The 19,653-nt window shown below is 42.1% G+C and overlaps 1 protein-coding gene across 11 annotated transcripts in view; it reads right to left on the bottom strand.

The window, feature by feature from the left end:
- DOCK3 (dedicator of cytokinesis 3) overlaps positions 1 to 19,653 on the bottom strand; it is a 585,647-nt gene that overhangs the window by 409,853 nt on the left and 156,141 nt on the right. For all 11 annotated transcript variants that reach the window (XM_073352483.2, XM_073352491.2, XM_073352484.2 and 8 more), the window contains exons 4-5: positions 10,412 to 10,467; positions 2,186 to 2,282 (exon numbers count right to left, since the gene is read on the bottom strand). In XM_073352483.2, coding sequence (XP_073208584.1) covers positions 2,186 to 2,282; positions 10,412 to 10,467 — 153 coding nt within the window. The remainder of the gene's footprint in view (positions 1 to 2,185; positions 2,283 to 10,411; positions 10,468 to 19,653) is intronic.

Here is a 19,653-nt window from a genome sequence, read left to right as displayed (position 1 = left end):
TAGGCTAGCCTGTGCATAGCTTTCATTGTGTAGGCCAGTGATACTCAGACTGAGGCTTGCAAGCTACAAGTGGCTCTTTAATGTGTCTCCTGTGGCTCTCTGCAGCACATGATATTAAAACACTGTGTGATTTAATTATTACCCAATCTAAGTGTTTAGCCAATCAGATGCTTTTACTATGTTACTAACCAATTGTAGTTTTGCTGTGAGAATTTTATATTTTTATACATATATACACACACTAAATATTTAAAGAAGAATATATAGTACTATAGTAAATGAAACAATGAATTCACACTACTGTTGCTCTTTTGGATAATGTTGATTGCTAATTTTGGCTCTGAACAACAGACATCTGAGTATCACAGGTGTAGACAAATCCTTAGAATAACTGAATGGTAAACTTAGCCTTTTAATGACACCCATGGTATGGGACTTTCCTACAAGGCTGACTCAGTACAGCAACAATATATCTCATTACTAAGGAAGCTAAATAGTATACTAATTAAATGAGATTTTTTTTAAATGCTCAAGTTACAGTTTTTGTATAATCAAAAATTTCTGCCGGCCCTGCTTAGAGCCAGACCTAATAGCACTCTAGCGTTTAGAATGAACATTACAAGATAAATGAGTGCCAATGTGCCCCTGTGGTATGGATGTGGGCCTGAAAGCCAGGAGCTCCTGAATTCTAGTCTTGGCTCTGTCACTGATTCAATGTGTGCCCTCAACCAATTTAGCCATGACTTAACTTCTCCCTGCTTCAGTTTCACCATATGTAAAATGGGAATAATACTCACTTCTGAACCTATACACAAGTGCTGTGCAGCTTTGATAATGCTTCTAACATATATGAAGAGATATAGTGATACATTAATATTAATTTGAAAAGTCTGTTAGCTGGCAAGGGAAGGGGCAGTTTGCAAAGCTTCCAGCAGTTGGGGGAAAAATCTGGAGGTGGGTCTGACCCAGCCCCAGATGCCACGCAGGTTAAGAGGAAGTCTTGTCAGCAGCTGAGCCCGATGCAGGGAAGGAGCCATCAGCCAGGTCTTCCCCAATCCCGTCCCTTGCCCCACAGCGATTTACCTCTCTGCTGGCTGCCCTGGGCACCCATAACATACTGCTGGGGAGGGTCGCATGACTGTTCTTGTGGCTTCCCTTTGCTTTCCCGTCAGAAAGTCATTTTTCTTTGGGAAATCAAAGAAATCTGCGGTGGACATAAATTCTGCACATGCGCAGTGATGCAGAATCTCCCCAGGAGTAACACTATGTACTGTAGCTGGAAAATAGACTACTAGTATTCAGGCTTAATAAAGGAGCAAAGCCACACCAGCAATACATGGAGAAATTCCTTTTAAGTCAAGGGAAGTTTCATGCATGGCTCACCTGATGTCTCTGGCCCTAATACAGCAGATACAGTAATCATAGATAAATAGACAATAAAAGAAAAGGAAAAGAACATTTCAAATATGCAAGCTGCCTTTCTTGCTTTTTGTTCCCTTTGACAATGGGATCAGGCCAGCCATTTCTCAAAATTTTGTGTGGCCAGAAAACTTGAACCAAATGTAGCATCAAATGAAAACAAGAACGTTACCAAGAAAGTTAATTTTAAAAGAAAATCAACTCAAGAAGCCTTCTCTTAATTTATTTAACACATTTTTATTTCTGAAGAGAGACAATGATCTAACTCAGAATTTATTTTGGTAGGGCTCTCTCTGTTTTCGAGCACCAATTAGGTAAGTTTTGAAGAAGCTGATGCTACGCTATAGGAAATATTTACATTTACAAACTGTGTTGAATAATCCTTCAGAGTCATTTATGGAAAAGTTCTTAAAGGTAGTCCTTGAAGTTCATGTGTTATTAAACAGGGTTATTCACACACAGATACCATAAGAATCCTTAAAATGTTGAATGATTAATCTATAAAACTCACCATCAGTTTTTGGCAATGGAAATTTTAGACAACAGAAGAGTTGAGACCGTCCACAATTTCAGATGTAGTCAATAGCAGCCGCAAATGCTCACTACCTCTAAAGGTCACTCCCAGAATAATTTGCTAATATTATTCCACAGGTTCCCAACATGTCACACGTACAACAATCATTTCTTAGATGGAGTAAATGGTGTGAAACACAACACTTGTTTCTACACACGGTGGAATAAAAAACACTGTTCTCACTGTACCTACCACATACAGCTGTTTCCAGAGGATAGCCCATTCCTGGAGCGTTGCTGTGACTTCAGTCACAACAGAATCTTCAAGTGGAACTACTGTTTCATACTGTCTGTAAAACAGAAAAATACTGTTTACAAAGGCTCTCATGAAAAGGTAGAAAACAATATAAATGACCTGAAATCCATGTAAGCAATATATATAGAAAAGAACAATTATTACAACATGCTCTCCAAAAACTGGCCAATCAGACTGCCTTTCCAGGGGCTCTAAATTGAGCTCTGAAGCCCATAGGAATGTTTACATTGTTTTCTTTTTTTTATCAAATTTACTTTGTGACACAAAGACATTATTATTATTTATATTACAGCCAATTAAAGAAAAATAGGCACTTTGCATTTCTAATGTCTATAGTCTATTAAATGTTAAACACTTCTAAGAATTTTTAAACACAATATTCTAGCAATAGCCCTCTATTATGCTGAACACATTACATATCTTCAGGAAGTAGAACAACTGTCACTCCATTATCTCCTGCAAGGATCCTGCAAAGAGAGGGAGTATTTCCTAATTATATGAGGGCACTATTTAATTATCATTCTAGTAAAGTTCAATATTAGAGTCTTTCTGATTATGATGTGCTAATATCCCTTATGCGCCATCCTATGCCCATCCCACAGCCAAAGTAACCAGGTTGTGCCTGGGGAGTTCCACAGGAATGAGGTTTTTCCTCAAGACTATGCTGATCCTCTCCCCTATGTTCAGCACTCTGGCCAACAAATCCATTACTCTATGGATCCACTAGCTATGCACCTTCCTCAGCCCCGAGACCCTTTAATGCAGTGGGTTACAAAGTCTCTGTGTGGGCTTCCTGTCCACCAAGTAAGGAGAAGAATCACACTAGTTCCACTGTGTTCAGGGTCTTCCACACCCATAGAAGGAGAAACAGGATTCCTCCACACCATCTGAGCACACGGTATGGTAATAATATAATGTGATTTAGTGTAATAATCTGCTTTTTATATTATTGGAGGCATCAGTTCCTTTACTTGGCCTTTTAAATGGAACAAATACAAATGCTAGGTATCGTACAACAACTAGCAAGAACTATGGAAGTAAAGTGTATCTCAAGCTTCTACTATTCTAGCAATTAAAAAACAAAAAACAAAAATAATCTGTGACAGGCATCAGTGTTTCTGAAATATCAAGTGCTAGATTGTGGAATTTATTCACAGATCTGAGTAGAGGAGTGATGTAGGAGCTACACTGACTCTAAAGAAGCTCCAGGAGAAACTGCTTCAGGAGGCACAATCCCAGCACTGCAAAGAACACTAGAGGCGTGCACTCACTGCCCTTCCTCTTGGATGATACATATTTCTCCCTGCTCTCTGAACCTAGCCAGCTCTGTGAGCTTTTGCAGTGGAGTAGGTGAAACCATGGCCCTACCCTCACCAAATTTAGGCTACTTGCTGTCCCCCCCCTTATGCAGGATGTGAAAGAGAGAGAAAGAAAGCAGTCATTTCCCCCCTCACCTTCCCCTTGTGTACTCATGCTAGCTCCAAATAAATAACAGAAATTGAAGATTAATCTAAATAAAAGACTGCATTTTTTACATGTAAAACCAAATTCTCAAAACAAACTTTCATTTGGTTTTCCCATCATCTTTGCAACATTTAATTTTAATCCATTTATCCAGGAGTTTTATAATTGTGCCTCACTACAAACTAAAGCTAATGTTAGAAAATGGTTACAATATTGAGTCAATATGTATTTCTCTAAATACTCAGTGTGATGCTCTGTACCTCGGGGGTACACCCTACACCCCCATGTTAATCTTTATAAAATGATTGTGTGGTATCCAATGCAAAGTTTGTCATGTTGGGTGTCTTCAGAAGGCTCATAATGCACTGAGCATGGTTGTTACAGTGATGTTATAGTAATTGTTACAGTAATGTTATAGTAAGGTTATAGATTATAATTTCATGTATATAGTTACGAGGCTGAAAATGTATCCTCATGGCTTAAAGCAAGCCCATGCAAAAACTCTCCAAGAACAGAGAGGCAGTTCACACCTTGTCAGGGCATGGATGGTACAAACCTAGGACAGCCTCACAGGAACAATGGACACTGGCTTAGGCAGCAACAAAAGAATCTGTTAAACCCTTGAGGGAGTCACCCCCTTCCTTTGGGCATTTGGCACTGCAATGAGGTAATGCTCCCTGAAGGGGAGGGCAGGAAACAAAGTCAAGAGGAAAGAAAGGACATGATAAAAGGGAGAGACATTTTGCCATTCTCTCTCTCTTCCACCTACATCTACAGACACCACCACGACCAAGTGACTGAACCACTGATCAAAGGGGAGAGCCTGGCTGAAGACCCAGCCTGTGGTGAGACGCGTCTAAGTTTTAAGGATACTGAAAGTGTTAAGATCAGCTTAGAATGCGTTTTGCTTTTATTTCATCTGACCAAATCTGACTTGTTATGCTTTGACTTATAATCACTTAAATCTACCTTATAGTTAATAAATCTGTTTGTTTATTCTACCTGAAGCAGTGCATTTGGTTTGCAGTGTGTCAAAGACTCCCCTTGGGAGAACAAGCCTGGTACATATCAATTTCTCTGTTAAATTGATGAATTTATATAAGCTTGCAGCGTCTAGTTGGCATAACTGGACACTGCAAGATGAAGGTTCCTAGGATTGTTTCTGGGACCGGAGATATTGTCCAGTGTCATTCACTTGCAAGTAGCTGGGAGCAGCTTACATACCAGAGGCTGTGTGTGAACAGCGCAGGAGTAGGGGTTCTCACTGCAGATTTTGCCACCAATGAATTAAAGGAGGCCGATGTACCTTACAGCAGTGGTTGGTGCACACAGTGATCAACAAATGTCTGCAAAGACTGATACAATTTTTAATGCCAGATGAAGGTGTGAGATGACCAGGTAATCACCTCACAAATTTATGAGGCAGATGCTTATGCCTTACGACCCAAGAAGTTGTCAACCTCTTATTTAATGGCATTTAACAATTTTGGATGTGGCCATTTGGCCTAGTCATTATAGTGAAGTGGTAGCTTTCCTACAGTTAAAGTGGAGGATGGCTTACTGTTTAAAAGATGACTATATGAAGTACTCTAAAGTCCACATGCTGGTTCAGTTTGCCGTAAATCATAGGGAGTGCAAGGAGCACAGGGTTAGTGGTACAATTATGAGGTCATTTGAGAGAGGGGTTTTTGAGGTACAACTCCACCTAAAAAAATGTGTTTATAAAACATGGTTCTTATAACTTTTTTTAATAAAACTATGGCTCTGTTCCCCCCAAATTGGTATCATCCCTTGGGATTTATCTCAGCTATTGATCAGCAATGACTGCCCCTTTGAAGAAGTAATAGTGAAAAGATACTGAGGACAGAATCTGTTACTCCAATATGGAGTAAAAGGATTAACTAAGAGAGTGAAATGTACATGGTGACATACTGTGGCCACTGAAACTGAGCTATACTGAAGTACTATAAGTTTGAGCTCTATCCTTACCAGCTTTCGTGGAATGTGTGTTTTACTTGTTCATTGCCTGCAGGGGCTGCTTTTCGATACTTTGATCTGAGATCAAAAGTTTTGGTTTAAGAGCAATATTTTAAAATGCTCAAAAATCAACATGTACATCCTGATTTTAGATTTTATTTTATTTATTTATTTTTACTTTAGTAGTATTATCAAGGAAAATAGCTGTGATTAAATAAAGGGGAGATGAAAGACTAGTAAACAAGGTAATACAATCATGACTCATGTTTAAAGCTAAGATTTTGTCACAGCTATTTTTACTAAAAGTCATGGACAGGTCACAGGCAATAATGAAAAATTCATGGAAGCCTGTGACCTGTCTCTGACTTTTACTAAAAATATCCATGACAAAATGAGGCACCTGGGAAGCTGTGGGAAGGCTGGGAGCTCCAGGGTCCCCCTCCACTGGAAGCTTCAAGCTGTGGGGGTCCCCCCTGCCACTGCGGTGGTGGGGGTATCCCACAGCTCCCTGCCTTTGCAGGCGGCGGAGAACCCTGCAGCTCCCAGCCAGCGCTGACTGAAGTCATGGCGGTCTTTGGAAATCACAAAATCCGTGACTTCCATGACCTCCATGACTAAATTGCAGCCTTATTCATGTTCAACCATTTTGTATGTGACTTAGTGAGATCAAAGCAAAGCAAGTCACTGGGTCAACTGGTCAAGGGGTTAAATTATACCTAGCCCTTCTAACATGAACTGCTCATCACATTTTCAGATTCTCATAACTTTTTGGTGCAGACTTGGAAAAAGAGGGAGAATTTCAGGGGGTGTTGGTGTACAGCACTGTAAATCCATACCTCCTCCATTTCTGTCCCCTTCTTCAAAGCTTGCCCTCACTGACTCCATTTCACACTGTGCACCATTCATGCATCTTCTGCCTATCTCTTGTGAACATATCAGTCCTGGAAGGGGTCATGGAATTCAGTGTGAGGAAAAGACCACACAGTTATCATGACCGCCTCCTCCTGAATCACTGGCACCTCAAAGGAACTCTCCCCATTTTCCTTCTGCTGTGGTGTGGCCTGAAAGAAACTGCCTGTTCTGCAGGGGGAGATGAAGCACGGTGGCATTTTACTTGGCTTTTCCCCCACAGGAGGCTCCATATGGAGAAGACAAAAGAGCAAAATCTCTGTATCTGAGAACTCATGTACAAGGGACCCACAATGGGGGACTAAAGAGTAGACTTTCATCCAGCACAGTGCTTGTAGCTCCCAGCTGGCTTGTCTTTTACCTGTTTTACATTCTGTAGATTAAGGCAGTAGAGGATCCAAAATGGCATTTCAGCATGATACACTAGCTGTTTCTTTGGTCTGAGTCAAGGAATGATGGGGGAGCCTAGAAAGGGAGGAGCTGGGAACAAAAATTCCCGTATCCTAATTGGACACCATGTGTCTGATGGACCAAATACACAAACACCCATCTATCTGTACCAATGGTGATCATGCCCCAGGTAAATAATGTGTATAACTCTGCACTGGCTTTTGTATGAATTCCTTGATTTTAAAGGTTTGCATGGGTATATCTGAAGGAAGAACAGGGACCTGAGAGTCTTGTAATTAATAATCCCATTCTTAACGTGTTTGAAAAGTTCGTATTTGCCTCTGACAAATTATTTTCTATAGTTCATTTATCATTTTAGTGTACCTTCAGGATCCCTGTTAAAGAAGTTTCTTTATCAGCCTATAAAACACTTAGAATAATGTTGCTTTTTATGTGGAACAGTAAGTCAAAGATCAGATCAGTGGCTTGCACTGGAAATGTACACCAAATGGAGAATCAAAATGATTGCCTGTTGGCAACAACTTGAGAACTGGGAATCAGGAAAGCTGAAAATCATCTAGTTTCTGTTGGGCTCTTCGTAAAGTGTCACTGAACTACAAAAGAGGGGTTGAAAAATAACCCAGTATACATTAAAGAAATCTTCTGGAGGTAGAAAAAACCCCAGACAATATTGTCTTACGTGAGAATAGGTAAATAATAATTTCACTGAATCTAAAGAAAACTTTTCCTAAAGATTCTTTTTAGAAAATGGTTTGCAAGCTTCTTTCATTACTGACAAGAAAGTACATTCTGCTAGATTAACTCTAACCTTCAAGTATGTGGTTGAATTTAAAGAGAGTGCATAACAGGATTACAGTTAAACCATTGAAGCATCATGGCTCAGATTCCTATAAGCTTGCATTCTTCTATACACTACGTCTACACTTTCAATGAAATGTCATGTTGTGTCTGTCTAAATCTTAAATTGGTCAAATGTCCTGCTGTACAATTTAATAGAGGTCTTTACTGGTCTACTTTATAACATCATAAACATTTTTTTTTAACCTGTAAATTGCATTTCTTCAATGGACAAGGTCAGACTCTAAATAGATAGGTTTTCACGTACGTCACACTTGAACAAGCATGAGTAACTAAAGTTTAAATTCCAGTGCAGGTTGTCTTGAGGCTCCCTTTAGCTTCCCCAGCCTTGAATGCCAGAATGTTTCTAATGAAATACACTTACAAGCTGGGCATTGAAAGAAACTAAGCTAAAGTCAAGTTTTGCTTAAGCTAAGCTAAGTTTTGGACACTGTTTCTGTATCCCTTGATTGTTTTGCCCTGCACTCATACAGTTCCTCAATATTCCAGAGCAGTTCTTCACAGCAATGATCTCCAGCATCTCTGTAGCTCAGTCTTAGTTGCTAACGCCTCATGGAAGCAAGGAGATGTTGCCTTCAATGGTTCATACACCGATTTTGCTGCTTTGTGGGTCACTGATCTCATTTCAGAGTGGTAGCCGTGTTAGTCTGTATCAGCAAAAACAATGAGGAGTCCTTGTGGCACATTAGCGATTAACACATTTATTTGGGCTTTTGTGGGCTAGAACCCACTTCATCACAAAAGCTTATGCCCATATAAATGTGTTAGTCTCTAAGGTGCCACAAGGACTCCTCGTTGTTTTTACTGATCTCATTGTTTCCTTCGGAAGTTTATATTTCTTTGGTACATAACACCACCTAATGCACAGATTTTTTTTCAGCCTGTAATGGTTCAATAGCCTGATACTTACTTTGAAGTGTCAAATCCCCCTTCTAAGTTATTAGCTTAGTTACTGTCTCTTGAAACATGTAATGTCAACAAAATATTGCATGAAAGGGGTCATAGAACAGCAAGGCCTTCTGTTCCCAAGTTTTGACTGTGTACAGCTGATCAAATTTTTAAAGATGTGCCCTGAGTTATTGTATATTAATATCAAACTCTGCTCCTAGATGGCAATACCTAGACTTCATCATCAGGACACTCTTTTACACACACAAAGTAAAATTTTCAAAAGTGTCTGCTTAAGTCCCTTTTGAAAAAAAGGGGGACTTTGGATCTTTGATGCTTTTGAAAATGATACTCCTAGTTCAATTTTCAAAAGTAACTTAAGCACTTAGGAGGCTAAGAATCATTAGAAGTAATTGAAGGTCTGATCATAGCAAAATAAGAGGTGCTAGCTGCATATCTGTGCTCCCTTAGCATACTTTAATCAATCAAAGTGAGCCCATGTAAGTTAGAGAACAGTGAGTAGGGAGTGTGAATGGTTTCTTAAAAGTGTACATATTACTGATGACATCATCCATATGTTACTTTTCCAGTGCACAACCAGAGGAGTGTAAACACAGTCATTTTTGTTCTTCCAATATTAAAAATACAATTGGGACATTGACAAATGGAGGACAGAACCCCACAGAATGACATTTGATTTTCAAGGTTCAAAGAGTATCATTAGGACCCTACCAAACTTACAGTCCATTTTGATCAATTTCACTCTCACAGGATTTTTAAAATCATAAATTTCATGATTTCAGCTATTTAAATCTGAAATTTCATGGTGTTGTAATTGTAGGAGTCGTGACCCAAAAAGGAGTTGGGGGTGGGGGTGGTCACAAGGTTATTGTATGGGGGGTTGCAATATGCTACTCTTACTTCTGTGCTGCTGCAGGTGGCAGCGGTGCTGCCTTCAGAGCTGGGCAGCTGGAGCGTGGCAGCTGCTAGCTGGGAGCCCAGATTTGAAGGCAGAGCCACCACCAGCAACAGCACAGAAGTAAGGATGGCGTGGTATGGTATTGACACCCTTACTTCTGTGCTGCTGCCTGCAGAGCTGGGTCCTCAGTCAGCAGCCGCCACTCTCCAGCCACCCAGCTCTGAAGGCAGCAAAGCAGAAATGAGGGTGGCATGGTATGGTACTGCCATCCTTACTTCTGCATCGCTCCTGGCGGGGCGCTACCTTCAGAGCTGGGCCCCCTGCAAACAGCCGCTGCTCTCCAGCCACCCAGCTCTGAAGACAGCGCAGAAGAAAGGGTGGCAATACTGCAACCCCCCTAAAATAACCTTCCAACCTCCCTGCAACTCCCTTTTGGGTCAGGACCCCCAATTTGGGAAAGGCTGGTCTCCCCATGAAATCAGTATAGTATAGGGTAAAAGCACACAAAAGACTGGATTTCACAGGGAGAGACCAGATTTCACAGTCTGTGATGCATTTTTCATGGCTGTGAATTTGGTAGAGCCCTATGTATCATACACAACAAGAAAGAAAAAATAATAAATTTGAGGGGGGGAGTTGTTGACAATCTCCCTTCAAAATTCCAACCAGATCATTTCTCAGATTCTCTCAATTTACACAAATGAGGCAACTTCTTAATAATCAAGAAAAATACTCACCCTCTGTTACTGACGATTGCCTTTTTCAAGTGAATATAGTTAGCAGGAAAGATCCCCTGCAAGAGAGAATAATAATTCCACTTGTCAGAAAAATACAATTATAGCTCTGAACAGTTTTCATTCTAACAAAATTAGCAAACATTTGATAATTGCCAACTTTCCAATTTCATCTATAGTGTGAAACAAGCTATCACTGTCAAAATCAATATTCAAATGATAGTAACATCAGATGGCTTCAATTTATCTCAGAATAGGACAGTATGTTGATTTGACAATTATGTAGGTTATATAACCGTTCATTCTTGGGAAAAAAAATTTCATTATGGGGAAGTTTTGTGAGTGTATCCAACAAAAATATCACAGGAAACAGATCAAAACATCTGAAAGCACTGTAACTCTAAAAAGTAACTTTTAAAAATCATGAATTTTCTAGTTTGAAATAGAATACTGGGCTCCAACAATACTTTCTATTTTTTCCTCTTTGCTCTTTACAAGAGTTTCAATTTTTGCTGTTAAGTTAATTCAAAGCATATTTATGCTGTTATCTGTTGTGGTTTCTCTGACTGTCAAATTGTGGATTTAATCCTCAGAATTAAACTGCTTTCCTTCACACTCCACCCCTTGAAAATGTATCGTCCCTCTTTTTGTCCTCTAATCTTGACAATTCCTAAGTTGAGTACTTTGCATTTGTCCTTATTGAATTCCATCGTATTTACTTCAGACCAGTTTATCCAGATCATTTAGAATTTTAATCTTATCCTTCAAAGCACTTGCAACCCCTCCCAGCTTGGTATCATCTGCAAACTTTATAAGTGTACTCTCTATGCCGGGGGGGGGGCAAACTTTTTTGCCCGAGGGCCACATCTGGGTGGGGAAATTGCATGCAGGGCCATGAATGTAAGGCTGGGGCAGGGGTGTGGGAGAGTGTGTGGGATGTGGTGCGGTGTGCAGGAAGGGGCTCAGGGCAAGGGGTTGGGGCAGAGGAAGGGTGCGGGGCATATGAGGGGGCTCAGGGAAGAGAGTTAGGGTGCAGGAGGGGGTGCAAGGTGCAGTAGGGGGCTTAGGGCAAGGGGTTGGGGTGCAGGAGGGGTGCAGGAGGGGCTCAGGGCAGGGAGTTGGGGAGTAGGGTGCAGGAGGGGTTCGGGGCCCAGGCTCCGGCCCGGTGCCATTTACCTGGAACAGCTCCAGGGTGGCAGTGGCACGCACTGGGCTCAGGGCAGGCTCCCTGCCTGCCTGCCCTGGCCCCGTGCCACTCCCAGAAGCAGCCAGCACCACGTCCCTGCGGCCCCTGGGGGAGGGGAAGCAGAGGGCTCCGTGCACTGCCCTTGCCTGTGGATACCTCCCCCGAAGCTCCCATTGGCTGCTGTTCCCCATTCCTGGCCAAGGGGAGCTGCAGGGGGCAGTGCCTGCAGGCGAGGGCAGCACACTGAGCCCTCTGCCCTCCCTCCTCCAGGGGCCGCAGGGACGTGGTGCTGGCTGCTTCTGGGAGCGGCGCGAGGCCCTCAGCACCATGGAGGTGGCAATCCTGCGGGCCAGATCCAAAGCTCTGACAGGCCAGATCCGGCCAGCAGCCATAGGTTGTCCACCTCTGCTCTAGGCCATTAACTAAAGCATGGATGAAGATATTGAACAGAACTAGACCAAGAACTTCCAGCATGACTGTGAACTACTGATAACTACTCTCTGGGAACAGTTTTCTGACCAGTTTTGCACCCACCTTATAGTAGCTCCATCTAGGTTGCATTTACCTAGTTTGTTTATGAGAAGGTCATGCGAGACAGTATCAAAAGCTTTACTAACGTCAAGATATACCACATCTACCACTTCCCCCCCATCCACAAGGCTTATTACCCTGTCAAAGTAAGCTATCAGGTTGGTTTGACACGATTTGTTCTTGACAAATCCATGCTGACTTATTTATCATCTTATTATGTTTGCAAATTGATTGCTTAATTATATGCTCCATTATCTTTCCGGGTACAGAAGTTAAGCTGACTGGTCTGTAATTCCCCAGGTTGTCCTTATTTCCCTTTTTATAGATTGGCACTATATTTGCCCTTTTCCAGTCTCCTGGAATCTCTCCTGTCTTCCATGACTTTTCAAAAATAATCGCTAATGGCTCAATATCTCCTCAGTCAGTTCCTTAAGTATTCAAGGATGTATTTCATCAGGCCCTGGTGACTTGAAAACATCTAATTTGTCTAAGTAATTTTTAACTTGTTCTTTCCCTATTTTAGCCTCTTCTGATCCTACCTCATTCTCACTGGCATTCACTATGTTAGACATCCAATTACCACCAACATTCTTGGTGAAAACCGAAACAAAGAAGTTATTAAGCACCCCTGCCATTTCCACATTTCCTGTTATTGTTTCCCCCCCTCATTGAGTAATGGGCCTACCCTCTCCTTGGTCTTCCTCTTGCTTTAATGTAACTGTAGAATGTTTTCTCGTTACCCTTTATGTCTCTAGCTAGTTTGATCTCCTTTTGTGCTTTGGCCTTTCTAATTTTGTCCGTACATACTTGTTTTTTTATATTCATCCTTTGTAATGTGACCTAATTTCCACTTTTTGTACCACTCTTTTTTGATTTTTAGATAATTGAAGATCTCCTGGTTAAGCCAGGGTGATCTCTTGCCACACTTCTTATCTTTCCTAAGCAGTGGGATAGTTTTCTTTTTTGCCCTTACTAACAGAGGCACCAACTTTCCTTGGCAGCGGTGGGTGCTTGCGCCCCCAGGCCCTGGCCCGACTCTGCCCCCACCTTGCCCCTATTGGACCCCTCCCCAAATTCCTACTCCAGCCCCGCCTCTTCCCCAAGCATGTCATGTTCCTCCTCCTCACCCCTCCCTCCGAGCACTGGCCGTGCAAAACAGCTGTTCTGCAGCGCAAGCACTGGGAGGGAGGCGGGAGAAGCAGGACGCAGCGGTGTGCTAAGGGGAGGCGGAAGCAAGCTTGGGTGGGGAGGTAGGGCGGGGAGCTGCCAGTCGGTGCAGAGCACCCATCAATTTTTCCCTGTGGGTGCTCCAGCCCCAGCGTACCCACAGAGTCAGTGCCTACACTTAATAATGTCTGTTGGGAAAAACTGCCAACTGTCTTCAATTGTTTTTCCCCTTAGACTTGCTTCCAATGGGATCTTACCTACGGAGTTCGCTAAAGTCTGCCTTCTTGAAATCCATTATCTTTATTTTGCTGTTTTCCCTCCTACCATTCCTTAGAATCATGAACTCTACCATTTCATGTCAGTAGGGGAACACTTCAATCTCCCTGGACATTCTATAACAGATTTAAAAACAGCCATACTTCAAAAAAAAAAAAAGTCAAAAACAGACTTCAAAGAGAAACTGCAGAGCTACAATTCATTTGCAAATTTAACACCATTGATTTGTGCTTGAATAGGGACTGGAAGTGGCTGGCTCACTACAAAAGCAAATTTTCCCTCCCTTGATACTGACACCTCCTCATCATAGAATATTGGGGTTGGAAGAGACCTCAGGAGGTCATCTAGTCCGACCCCTGCTCAAAGCAGAATCAATCCCCAACTAAATCATCCCAGCCAGGGCTTTCTCAAGCCTGACCTTAAAAACCTCTAAGGAAGGAGATTCCACCACCTCCCTAGGTAACCCATTCCAGTGCTTCACCACCCTCCTAGTGAAAAAGTTTTTCTTAATATCCAACCTAAACTCCCGCACTGCAACTTGAGACCATTACTCCTTGTTCTGTCATCAGCTACCACTGAGAACAGTCTAGGTCCATCCTCTTTGGAACCCCCTTTCAGGTAGTTGATAGCAGTTATCAAATCCCCCCTCATTCTTCTCTTCTGCAGACTAAACAATCCCAGTTCCCTCAGCCTCTCCTCATAAGTCATCTGCTCCAGGCCCCTAATCATTTTTGTTGCCCCTTGCTGGACTCTTCTCAATTTTTCCACATCCTTCTTGTAGTGAGGGGCCCAAAACTGGACACAGTACTCCAGATGAGGCCTCACCAATGTCGAATAGAGGGGAACGATCACATCCCTCGATCTGCTGACAATGCCCCTACTTATACATCCCAAAATGCTATTAGCCTTCTTGGCAACAAGGGCACACTGTTGACTCATATCTAGCTTCTCGTCCACTATAACCCCTAGGTCCTTTTCTGCAGAACTGCTGCCTAGCCATTCGGTCCCTAGTCTGTAGCGGTGCATGGGATTCTTCCGTCCTAAGTGTAGGACTCTGCACTTCTCCTTGTGAAGTGAGAGACAAGTGAGAGACTTTTGCAGAGAGTATTGCAATTAATTGGGTGATAAATTTTAGGTAACAAAATAGCAAGAGAGTAAGGCAGTACTTAGTGTAGCGAGTAGGTAGTGACTTAAAAGGAGTTAATGTATCAGATATTAACTAATGCAAAGCAGCACAAAGAAAAATAGATGACTGGTGTAAAGAAGTCCAAGTTGCAGAACATTGCAATTCTGCAATCATTGTTCAATTAAATATCCCTCTCATTCATACCTCCTAATGATTGGTTACTGCTTGCACATCTTCCAAGAGCCGAAATCTATATAGGAAATACTCAAAAGCAAAAGGAAAGATACACACTTCTGACTGGAATTCACGTAGACGGTCAATAGATCTAGACTTCCTCCCCCTCCCGTCTGACTTCTTTGGACTCCATATTAGCCTCTGAGGAAGTAGAAAGAAATTAAAGTACGTGGAGGCCATGCCTCCTTACATAACCTTACCTGAAGGACTCCACGTCTTCAAACAGGATCCTCATAGGCTGGCAATGATCAGCTTTTTAGAGAGTCCCAGCATTGGGGTGGTAGTGTGCAGGTGAAACCCAAGATCATGAATACATACAAATAATCTATTCAAAGAACTCCAACTATAGGAGAGCAACTCTTCTGTATTACCTTCCAAAAACCTTTCACAGACTCTCACAGGTCTTTTAGCTAGTGGCTCTTAATTTTTCAAAGAACACGTCACCAAAAATTAGGGGAAATGTTTCTATGCTTACCTGAAAGCACAGATAAAGAAAAATCTTATTCTTTGAGTAATAAGATTCAGAGATCCATTACAATGGGATTTGTACAACAGTTTGCCCCCAAGATGGGAAACAGGATCATCCCTTAAATATGAACATCCAACAGGAGGTATATTACAGAAAAGAAAGAAAAAAGAAAATCCGAGAGGTTCAGCAAGGTTCAACAAGGACAAGTGCAGAGTACTGCACTTATGATGGAAGAATCCCATGCACTGCTACAGTCTGGGTACCGACTGGATAAGAGGCAGTTCTACAGAAAAGGACCTGGGGATTGCAGTGGACGAGAAGCTGGATATGGGTCAATAGTGTGCCCTTGTTGCCAAGAAGGCTAACGGCATACTGGGCTGCATTAGTAGCAGCACTGCCAGCAGATCGAGGGAAGTGATTATTCACCTCTATTTGGCACTGGTGAGGCCACATCTGGAGTGCCCTCCCCCCCCACTACAGAAAGGATGTGGACAAACTGGAGAGAGTCCAGTGGAGGGCAACGAAAATGATTAGGGGGCTGTGGCACATAACTTACGAGGACAGGCTGAGGGAACTGGGATTATTTAGTCTGCAGAAGAGAAGAATGAGGGAGGATTTGATAGCAACCTTCAACTACTTAAACGGGAGTTCCAAAGAGGATGGAGCTGTTCTCAGTGGCAGCAGATGAGAGAACAAGCAGCAATGGTCTCAAGTATCAGTGGGAGAGGTCTAGGTTGGATATCAGGAAAAACTGTTTCACTATCATAGTGAAACTATTTCACTATCATCTTTTCGATATAAGGGTTATGTGGTGTCCTTTATTAAATCCTTTAGGCAGAACATTTTGTACTGAATGTTTATGAAGAGATTATAGGAGGGTGATGAAGCACTGGAATGGGTTACCCAGGGAGATGATGGAATCTCCACCCTTAGAGCTTTCTAAGGCCCGGCTTGACAAAGCCATGGCTGGAATAATTTAATTGGGGTTGGTCCTGCTTTGAGCAGGGAGTTGGACTAGTTGACCTCCTGATATCTCTTACAACCCTAATCTTCTATGATTCTATATATCCTCCATCTTCACCTAGGCACTAATATGTGGAGAAGTCTTCTGCCAAAAATGGAAGTGGATAAAGACTGGATGACCCATATGTAAAATTTTGATGAATTTATGATCATCATCTGGCTGTTTACCAGGTCTTAATGCAGTAGACAAGACTTCTCTGCCCTGAGACTCTCATGGCTCCTAAGGAGTGGACTTTGCTTCTTAAAAGAATACATTTTTTTAAAATTTTCTTTGGGAATGAATGCTATGACAGTTGTGACCTCATTTTGACCAAAACTATAGGTAGCCATTTTCTCCCAAACTGAAAGAGTCTAGCACCAATCAGAATTATAACTCTAAACAGGGCTGGTTGAAAATTTTGCAGATAGTGCTGAGGCAACTGTGGGTACCTACTAACCTCATCTCAGTACCGAAGCTATCATTTGAAGAACGGTATTTTCTCATTTTGTACTTCAGACTCTTTCAACTTCCCATACAACTTGTATTCCTTTCTATAATGTCTGACAGGAGCCAGGATTGTAAATAAACTTTTGGAGTGACTCTGAATAGCCTCAGATTTCCACAAAATTTCCCATTGTATCACTAAGACAGATGGAAATTGATTTTCCTGATCATTGGATCTCAAAGATGAAAGCCACATACAATTCTGTTTCTCAATGGTGTATCTCACTACATTGTTCACAGAATATCCTTCGGGTCATGGATTTTTGGGCTGAGAGGGACAATATTTCCTCCGACATTATCATTCTTTGTGAATGCATGGAGAGGAACTTAGCATGTCAGATGGCAGCTTTATTTTTGGCAGTGATACAAGGCTGAATTTGAACTTGTGTAAACTAAGGAATTCTCTGGCCTCATGAGGAGGCAGCCAGGGGCTAAGAATTAAACAGTGGGGCAAAAAGATCCCTTTACTGCCTGATTGTTCTTCCCCATCTGGGCTGCAGTCAGTCTCGCCACTCCATGGCCAACTGCTGTGGGGAGGAAGTGGAGATTGTGGGGAGACAGCAGAAGCAGTTGGAAACACCCTGGACATTATGACATGGTGACCCACAGTAAGAGATAGGTATGATAGCCCAATAGTCAGGGCAACTGGCAGCAGGATCTGGTGATGACAGCCCAATACTTTCTTAGTCTTTTAGGAGGGTCAAGAAATTTCATCCCTTTATAATCTTCCCACACAAGGAGGCATATGCTCCTATACAACTTGTCTAAAGCAGTGGCAGCCCGCCTGAGCATAAATTTCACAGTACTGTGCCTGTAATAAGCTATCCTTTGAGGGTTTGCTTGGGTGGTTGTTGATTTTTTGGCTATTTTTCAAACATAAATATTTTATTATTTGACCCCTTAGGGCAGCTGTCCAAAACAGAGTTTTCTCCCTCGAGGAGGAAGAGTTCCCTTTTGTGTGTGTGTGTTGGGAGATGTGTGCTCAAGTCCAAAGGAATCAGCACATCTGAGGCACAGCTGCCTCATTATCCTCCTTCAAATCTCACCTTAAAACTCTCCTCTGCCATGCCGCCTACAAAAAAAATCAACAACAGTTAGTCCACTGGTGTGCTGAGACCACTGACTGTCATGCTGACCAATACTTTTCATTGCTACCCTATCTGTCTGTATGTATCTGCCATCTCATTTTATACTTAGGCCATGTCTATATGAATAGCTCTGCAGTGGAGCAGCTGTAGCAATACAACTGCACTGTTGCAGCACGCCTGGTAAAGATGCTCTATGCCAATAGGAGAGAGCTCTCCTGTTGGCATAAAAAACACACCTCTGTGAGCGGCATAAGCTATGTCGGGTGGGAAATGCTCTCCTGCTGACATAGCGCTATGCACGTGATCACTTATGTCGGTGTAACTTAAGTCACTCAGGGGAGTGGAATATTCACATTCCTGAGCTACGTATGTTTTGGCAACATAGGCTGCAGTGTAAACATAGCCTAAGATTGTAAACTCTTCAGGGCAGAGATTGTCTTTTTGTTCTATGATCATACAGTGCCTAGCCAATCTGGTTCTTTATCATGACTAGGGCTCCTAGGCTCTACAGTAATGAAAAATAGTAATAATTCCCCTGACTGTTCCGATTCTGCTCTGAACCAGCAAGCTGGCTCAAGTATCCATTGTAACAGATCTGTGTACCTGAGCATGATGAAAAAATGGCATATTCTTATCTTCCTCCTTTTGTTTATTCTTAACACAGACTAGATTTACTATGGTGCGAATTCTCCATGCTTTTCAGCCAATGACCTTAGTAATTGAAACAGCATTCTGTTGACAGAGTACAAGACATAATGTTTTTTTTCTGTCTTTGTCTTCTTTAAAAAAAAGAAAGCACAAACATATTGTTCTGCCAAGAAGACTACTCAGGAACCTCAGGTCCCCAATAAGGAGAGGTTAAATGCATCACAGAAGTGATGAAGCTGAAGTTCTTCTTCCCTCAGCGCACAAGCAACCTGTGGAACTCCTTGCCTGAGGAGGTTGTGAAGGCTAGGACTATAACAGGGTTTAAAAGAGAACTGGATAAATTCATGGAGGTTAAGTCCATTAATGGCTATTAGCCAGGATGGGTAAGGAATGGTGTCCCTAGCCTCTGTTTGTCAGAGGGTGGAGATGGATGGCAGGAGAGAGATCACTTAATTATTACCTGTTAGGTTCACTCCCTCTGGGGCACCTGGCATTGGCCACTGTCAGTAGACAAGATACTGGGCTGGACGGACCTTTGGTCTGACACAGTATGGCCATTCTTATGTTCTTATATGTTCATTCTTCAAGTAGAAGGCTGGCAGAACCTGTGTCCTGCAATGTAAGTCAGACATCAGTGGCTCCAGAGGGCATCTCCCTTACCCCACTTCCTTCCCCTATGCTGTCACCAATAAAATGTAAGATTCTGCTACAGGCAAAAACAATAGTATATTCTGATATCTTCTCTTAATATTTGAGTTACTTCTTTAAAAGGACTCTAAAAATCAATAATTATTTAATTTCAGAAATACCTTTGTCATAAACATAAAGGGAAGGGTAAACCCCTTTAAAATCCCTCCTGGCCAGAGGAAAAATCCTCTCACCTGTAAAGGGTTAAGAAGATAAAGGTAACCTCGATGGCACCTGACCAAAATGACCAATGAGGAGACAAGATACTTTCAAAAGTTGGGAGGAGGGAGAGAAACAAAGGGTCTCTGTCTGTCTATATGCTGCTT

The sequence above is a fragment of the Lepidochelys kempii genome, chromosome 7 (genome assembly GCF_965140285.1).
Source record: "Lepidochelys kempii isolate rLepKem1 chromosome 7, rLepKem1.hap1, whole genome shotgun sequence".
NCBI classification, from domain to species: Eukaryota; Metazoa; Chordata; order Testudines; family Cheloniidae; genus Lepidochelys; species Lepidochelys kempii.
The sequence above is the reverse complement of the archived record's forward strand: the minus strand, read 5'-3'. Positions and strand labels throughout refer to the sequence as shown.